The 12624-nt window shown below is 45.7% G+C and overlaps 1 protein-coding gene across 2 annotated transcripts; it reads left to right on the top strand.

Annotated features, from left to right (window-relative positions):
* On the top strand, positions 1-9228 carry LOC133907040 (E3 ubiquitin ligase PARAQUAT TOLERANCE 3-like). Of its 2 annotated transcripts, none has more exons than XM_062349032.1 (15): positions 1-933; positions 1570-1669; positions 1893-1971; positions 2118-2278; positions 2424-2503; positions 2764-2826; positions 2902-3058; positions 3157-3305; positions 3498-3665; positions 3745-4035; positions 4711-4752; positions 4849-5101; positions 5371-5499; positions 7457-7634; positions 8412-9228. In XM_062349032.1, exons 1-15 carry the CDS (start codon positions 768-770, stop codon positions 8991-8993), a joined length of 2598 nt encoding a protein of 865 aa, XP_062205016.1. In that variant the 5' UTR covers positions 1-767; the 3' UTR covers positions 8994-9228. The 2 variants fall into 2 exon arrangements, with proteins under 2 accessions (XP_062205016.1, XP_062205015.1); XM_062349031.1 differs by having other exon boundaries at positions 2-933; positions 4708-4752.
* The last annotated feature ends 3396 nt before the right edge of the window (positions 9229-12624 follow it).

Below are 12624 nucleotides of genomic sequence, written 5' to 3'. Positions count from 1 at the left end.
TCTCCTGTCCGCATGACCTCATCCACCCCTTTCCCCATCCGCGTCTCGACTCCTCCCCTCTCTCGACGACGCCATCGCGGGAGCTCGAAACCCTAGCTCCCCAATCCGAGCCCCAGAGCCGCCGATTCATCCGGATCCCCGCCGAGATTCGACCCCCATAGCCTCCAGGCTGGGGCTCCACCTCTCCCCGACTAGATAAGCATCGGCGGCGGCGGCCGCGCTCGAGGAGGCGCCTCGTCTCGGCGGGTTCTCGGTTTCGAAGACCTTCCCCGGTCGGTTTCGTGGTGTCCCACTCCGGGATCCGCCGCGATCTGGGAGGGGAAGGCGATGGAGACGGCGATCCAGCCGTGGTAGCACCCAATTTGGAGGGTTTCCGGCTGGTAGAGGCGGAAAAGTTTGAGCCTTTGGCGGGCTCGGCTCGACGCGGCGTGTGATCGGATTGCACCGTGCGGTGGGTAGCTTGGCTTCTTCTGCGACGGTGTAGGAGAGGGGACCTGTGGCCGACGAGGCCGAGGAGATAAAAACTACTTGCTTGTACACTTGTACATGTGTTCATTTGTTTCCTCGATTTGTCCTGGTTTAAAGCATCAATTTTTCCTCTCAATTTAAGGTCGAAGACAGTTTTTTCTTGTTTCTTGCTTGTTTCTATCGAATATTCCGCTTTATTACAGAAGAAGACGGGGGGGGGGGGGGCAACAAAAAAGGAAAATAAAATAAAAAGATAAAATCAGAAGAAAAGAAAGAGAAAAAATTGAGTGGGCAGGGAAATGGCTGTGTATTACAAGTTCAAGAGTGCCAGAGACTATGACTCGATTCCGATGGAGGGGCAATTCATCTCGGTTGCCAACCTGAAGGAGCGGATTTTTGAGTCCAAGCATCTTGGCAGAGGCACAGATTTCGACCTCATGATCTCAAATGCTCAGACTGATGAAGGTTGGTTCTTTCTTAGTGAGGAGCCTTTAGTTTGATTTCCTATGTGGATGAATATATGTAAGATGATAGGGCCTGGTAAAATTTGTGATAGGCTAGGTTGTAGAGCCGTCTGTTCTGTATGGTAAATCAGGCATTATTTGGTTCATGCATTCAAGAGGTCTGCGTTGCCTCAGCTAAGCATACCGAAAGTTGATGCTTGTTTAGCTGGCATCACTTCCTATTGTCTTTATGCTCTGAGCCTACTAAGGCCTGGCTCACAGGATTGATGTGGAGGATTAGCTACAATCTGAGCTCAGGCACTGAGCTTATTGATAATTTTTTATGTATCATCTTGCAATGAAATTGGCAAACTTTAGGAATTTGAATTTATTTTAGGATGTTGAGCTCATGAACCAAGTATTGCCTTGATTTGTTGTGAGTTCATCTCATTGTAAATGGTGCGTTGTTTGTTTACACCAGCAAGCAATCATACCATATTGTATTGGAAGACAATGCAATTGAAATGATATTCTACGCTAAGCACTCAAATCGTCATGTACCGGATTTGGTTTGGACTATGCTTGTCTTTTGGGTATTTAGGATGGACTCATACCATCGAGGTATTGAATTATTTCCTTGTGCCATTTTCACTTTCAGAGTATGCTGATGACGCTACTATGATACCAAAGAACACATCAGTATTGATTCGGCGGATACCAGGACGACCAAGGAAACCTATTGTCACAGAACCGGAAGAGTACTGTCTTGATCTTGATTCCATACTTGTACACTTGGCAATATGCTTTTTAATTCTTATTAAGTTATTAGTGTCGCTCTAAGAGTTCACACCTTATGGCTATGTTCAAGGTGGTGCTTTAAATTTGTATGTTTGGTTGATCATGCCACTGAAAATGGCCCATGTCAGTATTTAAGGTTGCTTGTCAGTGAGGAGAGTTTGAGATATGTATTCAATCCTGCAGGACAAAAGCCGCAGAAGATAGGGTAGAAGAAGTCATGCCTGCTGCTAGTGCTTTTCTTGGCGATTCATCTATGAAATATGTAAGAAGAATGGCAACTTGTTTGGCTTGCTCTTTATCTTAGACTACATGTCAAATGTCTGACATTGGAATTGCATTAGGATGTTTAACCAATTAGAATTGTCTATCCAATTCGTGGAGCTGATATTCAATATATTAAAACTGCAGCCTGAAGAATCTGAGTGGGATGATGAGTTTGGCAACGAATTATATGTCTCTGATTCGGTTCCTTCTCAGCCTGGTTACCAGGCGGTTGATGCTTTTGAAAATAAAGTTGATGAAGATAGTAAAATAAAAGCACTTATTGATACATCTGCCCTTGACTATAGGTGAGTAACCTGCTGGATTAGACGTCCCCTGTTCGAACTGGCTGGCAACTGTTAGTTATATTGTTTTCACTATATCAATGCGATGCTAAATTGCTAATTAAATGTTGATTTTATAATCATTCAACTGGGTGTTCGATACTTTCAGCCAAATCCCTGATTGTTATGGTGCTGGAAGAGGCTATGGCAGGGGGATGGGTGGAAGAATGCTGGCTGGTCGTGGTTTTGGTAATGCTTTGTACCTTTTCTTTTGTTATTTTTGTAATGTTAAATAATTATAGTTTAGGAGTATCAGCAGAATTGATCTTTGTGAGAAAAGTATTATATCCACCTTCGCAAGATGGATATTCTTTTGTTTTAGTATTGTGAAAGTAAATATTTATAGTGATACTTAAGACTGGTACATAGATAATATATTATATGTTCTTTGATGTGCCATGGGGATAAAAAAAAAGTTTCTTATTATCTCTTCCTTTGTTATTCTGAAGGACGTGGGCTGGAACGCAGGACACTTCCTCCAGGTTATGTTTGCCATAGATGTAAAGTACCTGGTATGTTGGTGGCTCGTAAAATCTTAGGAATTATATGATTCACTCTTCTTCCACTCAATAGATTCTGTTTTGCAGGTCATTTCATTCAACATTGCCCAACGAATGGTGATGCTAGATTTGATGTGAAAAGGATGAAACCCCCAACTGGCATTCCAAAATCTATGTTGATGCAAACTCCGGATGGTTCATATGCACTGCCAAGTGGGGCTGGTGCTGTTTTGAAGCCAAATGAGTGAGTACAAAACTTTGTTGAGCTTCTTTCATAATCGTAATAACTAGTGCTAATGTACTTTGGGAAAAAAGTAAGCACCCTATTTTGTTCTGTGTTAGAGCTGCTTTTGAGAAGGAGATAGAGGGCCTACCAACCACCCGCTCTGTAGGTGATCTTCCACCAGAGCTACGCTGCCCATTGTGCAAAGAAGTAATGAAGGATGCTGTTCTAACTAGTAAATGCTGCTTTAGAAGTTTCTGTGATAAATGTAAGCTGTCTTTTAAGTGTCTCCTTGTTCCGCATGCTGTTATCACTGATACTGCTATCATATAATATGAGTGGTTCTATTGTTTATGTATGAATTTATACTGCAGTGTTTCCTTTTTTTTTCCCTCAATGCCTATACTTTTAAAAGACCACTCTGTTTAAGGGATTAAGCGCTATTTGTATTTGCTGGCAGGCATCAGGGACTACATAATTAACAAGTCTATGTGTGTTTGTGGTGCCACAAGCATATTAGCAGACGATCTTCTCCCCAATAAAACTTTGAGAGAAACCATCAGCCGCATATTAGAGGCACCACCAACTAGCAGCACAGAAAATGTGGGGAGCATGGCGCAAGTGCAGGGTACATTCATATATCTGTTTGTCATGTCAGGTAATTTGTCTTGATCACAGTTGGGAACTGATGCTCGTATCTTTTGTAGACATGGAGTCAGCTCTACCTGTACAACCCAAGGTTAGATCTCCTGCTGTTTCTGCTGCTTCAAAGGAAGAGACTAAAGCACCCACACCTGTAGAAGAGTCTCCAGATGCTGAGAGCCTCAGTGGAGTGAAAGCTACTAATGTTGATGTGAGTTCTTTAGATAAGAAGGCCGCCACAATTCCATATGTCGCTGAAGGGACTACTGAGTCTAAGAATGCGAAAGAAGATAAACCAGTAGAAGTGACTCATATTGCAAAAGATTCTCAAGAAAAGTTGCCTGCAGGGGAACAAGGTGAAAAGCCTTTGGTCCTGTTTTTTGTTTCCAGATAGCCCTTGCCTTTGTATCATCCTCCCTTATAATTTAATTGCTAACGAATTAATACCTCAGTTCTTTTGTATTTGATGTTTAAGAATGAAAGTCTTATGTTTTGTTTGATGTTATAGTTTTTCTTTTAGAAGAGAACCAATCCGCCCTGAAGTGCCCCTCCCTCATTCAGTATATGGTACAATTTACAAGACTAAATACTTAGTTCACTGATCGCTTGCTTCAAATATAGGTGGTTTAGGAGTACATCAATTTAATGAGTTAAGAAGACTATGGTCATCTTGTGCTTTTTCTTTACTCATGTACTAAGAGCTAATTCAGTAAAAGAACAGAGGGAGCATAACAGCATTCCTCTTTGGTCAAATTACTCAAAGGAAATTTGTTGGTGTCCAGAGGATTCGGCGTCCCTATTAACAAAAGTACAATTAATCAAACATGTTGCCATGTTTAAAAAAATTCATAAAACATCATGTATGTAGTACACATGATGTTAGGAGTGTGGCAATAAATACTTGGAAGAGTACAAATGAGTTGACTGGTGCCAGTTGCCTTCTTTCTTTCTTTCTTTCTTTGGCTGAAGTGGCATCTTTCGATTATTTCTGTTGCTCGAGATACTGATTTTCTTTTGGTGGCTTTCAGCAGTAAAGAAGAAGAAAAAGAAGAAGGCACGTGCTCCAGGAAATGGTAAGTCCTGATCCCGGATCATGATCATTTATCATTAAGATAAAGTGCAGTTGCAAGTGGCGGCTTAAATAAATGGAATACTTATTCTGTCGACAGCTGAGGAGCAATGGAAAAATTATCAAGATTTTGGAGTTGAAAATTTTGCTGGAATGCCTTTGGGTCCAACTGGAGGTTTCAACCCTTACTGGGGTGGAGGGGTGCCATTGCCAATGGATTACATGGGTGCACCGTTTCCTGGTCCCATGCCTTACATGAGTTATCCACCAGGTCCATTTGACCCTTTTGGTGGTGGAGTTCTCCCACAAGATCCATTTATGCCCCCGGGATATATGATGCCAGGAGTTTGTAGGTATATCTTTTGGCACCTTTGGTTTATATGTGAAAGAAATGTGTACATGACCAATGGCATATGTATTGATGATCTTTGTACCACTGGAATTTAAGAGGAATGTGTAACTTGCAAACTTTGTGGCTGTATTTCTCCTCTTTGGTGAGAGATGAACATTATGTTGATGTTTTACTTCTTTGGTTAACAGTCAGATCTGCACGTCGCTTTCTTTCCACAGATTGGCTATTACTATGGTCTCTTCTGAAATCTCTTGAATAATTCATTTTCAGGGATCTTTCTGAATTAGCAGTTAACCCTATGGGAATAAATATGGGTCCACCAGTTATGGGCAGGGAAGAATTTGATCCCAGGAAACCTGATCATAGGAGGAGACGTGAAATGGATCGATACAACGAAAGGTGATTAGACACTTCAGACCATTTACCTTTCCCCCTCAATATTGTTTGACAAAAACAATATGATCAGTTGTTGAGTTGTACTTTTAAATTTACGCAGTGCATCAGTGTATAAGCATTGTACCTGTTATTCTCAATCTTGATGCCATCTTCTTTATATAGTAAATCAATGCATGACACTGATTTGGATCCTCCATTATTCATATGCACAATCCCACTTGACCGTCCTAATGGAGTTGAATCTTTTGAGTCGAGAACGAGTGAGAAATTGGTCTAAAAGTGTCTCGCATGAAATCGCTAAAAAAATGCCCTTCATCATAAGCACTGATTTCTTTTGGTCTTGCAGAGGCGTGTACCATTTGAATATATGGCAAGTAATAAAATTCTGAAGGACACATATGAATCATGTATAGTAAATTGCACTCCCTAAGTTTGTATTTTCTGTAACTTACCTTGATAATCTGGCATGTCCCTGAATTTGATCACGTTAGACACATTAGTCATTTTGTCTGTTTCTAATTGTCATGGAAAATTATATTTCGTCTATTTTTTCCTTTTGTATTTATCATCGATGGGTGTTTGGTAGATTCTTTCATATGAAGTCCTCAGTCACTACTCACTACTCGTTAAAAAGTCAGTTTGGCTATTAAGTGATAAACTTGCACCATTGATGTGATCTATGCTCCTAAACTTTCAAATATTTGATCCGTGGAAGTCCCTATTCAACTTGAAAGCTCATCCACACTTAATCTCTAGCTACTGCGAAAGATTGAAAATGACCTAAGTGCTTAACTGATACAAGTTTAGGTCGTGCAAGATTAGTTTTTTATTAGCAACACCAATAAGTATCGGTATTGGATTTATACGGATACAGGGATACGCCATTTTCTCAGGAAACCCAATACACGGATACGTTTTACTAATTTTTTTTTTTAAAAAACAGTAATAAGTTACTCCCATGTTCTACTCCAAGTCTCCAACTTGTATCTGGCTAGGCGTGGCCACTAATTAATACCTAATAGATCGTCGCCCGAAGACGGCATGGGCTTCACCATCGTCCTCATGCTATTGGGGTTGGACAAGCCGGCGAGAGAGGCTGCTTTGATGACAGCTACAACTCCAAACGCCGTCTCGTAGCCACTGCCCCACAGTGCCGCCGTCGCCCGCACATGGTCACTCAATCACCGACGGGCAAAAATCAGAAGAATAGAGATGTGAATAAAGGAGGAGGAAAATGGGGAGCCAGGGAAGAGAGGAACTCACCGCCGGCAGGTGGTGGATGGCGTCGCCACTGGCGTTGCGGGTGTGGTGGTGACGGGCGAGGTGACGGGCGAGAGGGAGGCGTCGGAGATGCGACTTGGAGTGGGAGATGCGGCTAGAAGATGCAATGTCATTAGGTTATATGACTGGGAGATGTGACAGGGTCAGACTGGACTAGGCCGTATCCTAATTGTATCCCACAAGTATCTAAGGAGTCTCCAAATTTTCAATATTTATTTTTATTCGGATACTCGGCAGATACATATCTGCTGAGTATTCGGCACGTATCGGTATCAGATATGATATCCGATATGGATACATGGGCATTTGGGAGTGTCGGTGTCTCAGAGGTCTAAAGTGGTAGAATGGCATGAATTTAGGGACAGTAAGTGCTATTTTTAGTCTGCAATAAAAGTACTGTGCCAATGGTTGGTCTTCATTTCTTCGTTGCTTCTCTATAAAATGTTAAATTGAGTTATGCTAGCGTATGTTATGACTTAATCCGATGGCATTTCATGAAGTACTTTCTAATAATCCATCCACTACCCTGTTTCCTTGTATTATTTACATATTCTTGGATGCTGAATACTATACAGTAGAATGTTACCAGTCATGAGGAATTAGGCCATATCGAGTTAGTTTAGCCATTTTTTTCACTGAATTTATTTCAGTATTAATATGTGGAACTGTGTTTTTGCAGGGAGAGGGAATGCGATCTTTCCTGGGAGAGGGACAGGGAGAGGGAGCGTGACCGTTCCCGGGAGAGGGGCCGGGACCGAGACCACGAGCGAGAGCGAGAGAGGGACGGGGACTCTCGAAGGGAAGCAAGAGAATCATCAGGGGCCATTAACGATAGTACATCGATGAGGCCGAAGGCTGTATGTCTTTTCCTGTCAATCTATTATCTTGCAAAGTTTTGTACTATTATCATATGGCCGGCGGCTGCAGTAGCAGGCAGGGCAGGAGTCCTGCCTGATTCCGGTGTTCCAGAACACGAAAGGCACTCTGTTGAGTTCCTGTTAGTGCATTTACCGCGGCCGCATCATGCAATGTTCTTGGTTGATCCCTGCAATGCCGATCTGCTCGATTGCCCGGGTCACAAGCAGTACAGTCGCCAATCGGAGCATTGTTGTTGCTCGATTGCCCTTCTCATTGCCTTCCTGGGTTCGCTATGCTTTGGGTTACAGGATGTCATCCGTATGCCAGAAGAAACTTTTGTTTATTTATCTATCTTTATATTTTTCTATGGGGCAGGGATTCTCTTTTTTGCTCGTTTTATCTTTTTTCTTGTTTTCTTTTTAAAAGGGAACACATCATTTCTTCTCTTCTCTTTTTAGTTTTTAGTTTTAGTTATACTAGTACAATGCTTAGTGTGGATATAAATACAAGACAACAAATGCAAAGGCAAAATAAAGATTAAAAAAGATTGAGAGTTCCAGGGCATCCATTATTTTGCCGCGTAGTCTCTGGAGGCTATGCCTGCTGCTGTTGTGCGTACGGTGGGCTACGAGCTGCCGTGGCAAAGATTAGAGGCTTCAGGCGTCCATGGTCGTACGATTTAGATCCGATGGTTAGGATAGAGACTGTCTAGGAAAGTCGGAAGAGCTAGCAGACTGACTTGTGGTCCCGTGTTTTGTTTTTCTTCTCTTTTGCAGAGGTCGCGGTCCCAGCCGGACAGGTCGGAGCGCGCGCCGCCGTCGTCCAGCCCAGACCGGCACTCGCGCCGCTCCTCCAGCTCCGGCAAGAAGCGCTCCTCCTCCGACCGCTACGACGAACTTCCTCTCCCGCCTCCCCCGCCCCCGCCCCCATCGCGGCACGATCCCAAGCCCGCGAAGGCGCCGGCGGCCGACCCACGGGTGTCCAAGTCCAAGGCGAGCGTCTTCTCCCGCATCAGCTTCCCCGGCGACGCCAACCCCACCGACGCCAAGCGCAGCCGCAGGGCCTCCTCCGACAAGCCCCCTGCGCACTCGTCCTCTTCTTCCAAGAAAAGCGCCGCAGCCGCAGCCGAGGACGGCGACGGTCGCCACCACCACCAGAACCACCGGGAGGCGGCGGCGGAGGAGGAGAAGCTGAGGCCCGCCGTGGCGAGCGAGTTCTACGGCGAGGAGGAGGAGGGGAGTGAGGAAGAGGAGCAGCACTTCAAGCGGCGCCCGTCGTCCTCCAGGCGCGAGCGGGAGAAGGAGGCGCAGGAGGAGCCGCGGCACTCCCGGCGGTCCAGGGACCACAAGCGCCGGTGAGGCAGGGAAGCTACCTGCCTGCTGCAGTGCTACTGCTCCTGCAGCGGTGACCGTCGCCTGTGATAAAGCTAGAAGCTTTTGCCTCCGGCGGCTGGCCGAGTAGCAGCAGAGCGCGACGCTCTGCTTCTCCTTCGTGTACGAGATGGGTTTTTACATTAACATACTGATTTGCGACAATCGGATCGGATCGGATCGGATCGGGTGGTGATTATAATAAGTTTGATTTGTCAGATCATCTTGGTTGTTTAATTGTGTTGCTCCATTATTTTCATTCAACTTCTGCTCTGACAGCTTGCTTGCTTCTTTGTTAAGCAAGTCATTTGCGAATGTTGACATTCACGAAATGCACTAAGTTTTAGTTTCGAGTTGGAAGCGTAGTCTTTGATAGAAATTTTTAAAACTTAAGCTCTAGATTTGGATTTGCAATCTAGTCAAAAGTAGAAGGTTGCCAAATTTGAGCTAACAAGTTGGTCATAGTACTACTACTAGCAGATTGGAAAGAAAACCCGGTTCTTGCAAATGTAAGGAGATCCCGTCGTTTTGTTGCGTATTTGCAGAACAGAGAGATAATGGATGGATACATGAGCTGCGCAGTTGATTGAATCTTGACGCAGTCTTGGAACAAATCGCAATGTTCCGGCGCAGCAACATGGGTGATCGATGCACCATGCCGCAGAGTCCATTTTGCTCTGTTCCTTCGCCCGTACGCTCATGCCGGTCACCGATCTGACGACGACGCCGGCCGGACACCCCAGCATGTTCTTCGCCGAGAACGATGGTGCAGCACAGAACCAGTGAGAACCTCCGCTGGCCTGCAGCTCCGCACGCCGCAGCCGGAATGGGGCGGACGCGGAACACGCATGCACGTACGATGTCCGGCCCAGATGGACGCGTGCGTGCTGCCGACGTCGTGAGCTTTCCTGCCCATCTCGACGGGTGAGTTGGTTGGCGGCGGCGGATTGGCAGGTACGCACGCAGCTCCGCGCCCGTGCGTGGGGAACAAACGGTGAGCAGGAAAAGCACGAGACCGGCCGGCCGACTCGAAAGCCAGAGTGGCAAAGGAAGGGTCTATTGCCACGGCCTGGGCTGACGGGCTGGATGCCGGGCCGGACATGTGCACCGGAGGCTCACCCGGAGGGAGAGGCTGAAGCTACATAAGTTTGGCTGGCAGCAGCATGAAGAGGGCATCGAACAACAAACAGACACAACAACTGCTCCTTCCTCCAGACTCTTCTTCCCCCTCTGGACCCCCCCCCCCTCTGATCCTCTCCTTCACTGCTGCTCCCAATCCCCTGCTCTTCTATCAGACTAGAGTGCCTGTTCCCATCTGTGCTTTTTCTCCCTCCCTAAAACTTGTAAAACAAACTAATAACTTATAGATGACGGAGTCTGATATAAATTATCGTTGTCAAGTTCATCACAATAGCGACACAGCAGCTTCGACTTTTCACGATAGACCTTAGCTTATACCTCAATATCATTGCAGCCACACACACAACTGTCACCGAAACAACATTGAGTAATAGTGTACTATGTGCCATCGTTGCCAAGCTTCATCGCACCCCAACGACGAAGTAACTCCAACTCCACACCAACATAATCAACCCAAGCCTATCAACAGCCTGCCATGAAGCATGAAGCATAGCTCCAAGGAAGTAGAAGCCTCGTCATAACCACAGGCCCAAACCTCATCACCGCCAATCTCAACGTTAGTCCTAACCAGAGCAAGGTAGGGAGCTCCAAGGCAATGCCTCCACAGAGGACACGACGTCAAAGGCACCATTATTACCTGATCTCGAAAGAGATCAAGGTTTTCACCTAAAGGATCCTCTCGGGGTGAGGGGAGACAGGGATCTCATAGTGACGTCTTCAGGAAGGATAATGGCACCCAAGAGCGTCTTCGTCGCTGCATCGGTAGATTCAAGTTAGGATTTCGCCCGAAACCCTCCGCACCACCCAACATCCTATGCCCACTCCATCATCCTTCACCGGCATGCGCCGTGATAAGGACCAAGCCACAGGTCGCTGAGCCCCATGGCCACCTCCACCACACTCCACCACACTGTCTAGCCGCCATGCGGCCACCTCCGTCGTGCCCTCGCACCGCCATGCACGGTTGTCGATGCTTGGCACGTGGGGACTGTTGCTCGATCGCCGGTGAAGGCTGTCGATGCTTGGCACGTGGGCTCCACGCAGCGTAACATCATAGCATTTGTGAGACTATGGCAAAATGTTGTCGCTTGACATTTGTCTCCTTTCGATGCTTGCAATCGTTTCATCTGGCTTTCTAGCATTAGGCCATCTCCAGCAGCTACTCTAAAATTCTATACTCTAAAATACTATTACAGCATCCCTCATTCCTTACATCTCCAGCAGGAATCATTCACTATTTTCTCTCTCCTATATTAAATGGTTTTTTCTCCAATCGCCATAATCGCAAAAGCAGCATTGTTTTTTAAATGTTCCCGCTGCAACGACGATTGAATGGTACCGTAAAAATTTGGTTGGATGTTAATTAATTTTGTTTATTCAGAAATAAATATATGGTTTTCCATAGGGACTGTTGCATTACAAATTTTGGCAGTCATTTAGTTCAGCAGGACAAAATTTGTTGGCATGATTTTTTTTCGAGCTTGTAGAGGAAGGTCACTCGGCTTGCAGAGGAAGCCTCCCGACTAGTGGCTTCCTAGGGAAGGAAGTGCAGTGGCTTCCCTCACAAGGCTCAGCATGTCACTATATATAAGAGGCAGGGGTAGTCTAACATATGCAAGCCACCCAAATGGATCCACTTATAGCATGGAAGGAGTACTTGAGAGAGCTGTGTTTCTACTCCAACGACTCTTCCGATGAGGAAGATGATATGTTCATAGAGACTATGAGAGCCTGGCAAGCTAAGTCAGAGGCATCAGAGAGGTGACCTTGGGGCGGTTCAGGACCTGCTCGAAAGCGCATCCACCGTTATCGGCTGGAGGGCCATATTAGGTTGTACAACGACTACTTTGCCGATCCCCCCCCCCCCCGTGTACCCTGACTACATTTTTCGTCACCGGTATTGTTACAAACTACAACTCTCCACATTCGTAAGTGTTATGTGTTGATGTATGTGTGCTGTGCGTAATGATGTATGTTGTTGCAGGTTCAGGATGAAACATAACATTTTCCTCAAGATTGTGGGGGCGGTTGAGGAGAAGGACCCGTGGTTTCAACAGAGGAGGAACGCTGCAGGCGAGCTAGGGTTGTCCGCATTGCAAAAAGTGACTGCGGCGTTTCGTATGATAGCGTATGATGCGCCGACCGATTCTTTAGATGAGTGCCTCCGTCAAGGGGAGAGCACCATCATTGAGAGCATGAGACGATTTGTCCGTGCTATCGTCGATGTGTTCGGCGATTAGTACCTCTGTTCTCTGAATGATAAGGACACTGCTCGTTTGCTTGCTATCAACGAGCGCAGAGGGTTTCCAGGGATGCTGTGAAGCATTGATTGTATGCATTGGAGGTGGAAGAACTGTCCGACGGCGTGGTCAGGTTCTTTTACTGGCCATGTCAACACTCCGACGATCATTCTCGAGACGGTTGCATCGCAGGACCTATGGATTTGGCATGCCTTTTTCGGCATGACAGGTTCGCTAAA

This window comes from Phragmites australis, chromosome 24, assembly GCF_958298935.1.
Source record: "Phragmites australis chromosome 24, lpPhrAust1.1, whole genome shotgun sequence".
NCBI lineage: Eukaryota > Viridiplantae > Streptophyta > Magnoliopsida > Poales > Poaceae > Phragmites > Phragmites australis.
This window is presented reverse-complemented; position numbering and strand designations above follow the sequence as displayed.

Excerpts from the sequence above, each read along its gene's own strand:
- LOC133907040 (XM_062349031.1), top strand. The coding sequence starts at position 768 with ATGGCTGTGTATTACAAGTTCAAGAGTGCCAGAGACTATGACTCGATT. Across the intron at positions 3,059-3,156 it reads GCTGTTTTGAAGCCAAATGA|AGCTGCTTTTGAGAAGGAGA; the intron begins GTGAGTACAAAA and ends GTTCTGTGTTAG. Across the intron at positions 3,666-3,744 it reads GAGCATGGCGCAAGTGCAGG|ACATGGAGTCAGCTCTACCT; the intron begins GTACATTCATAT and ends TATCTTTTGTAG.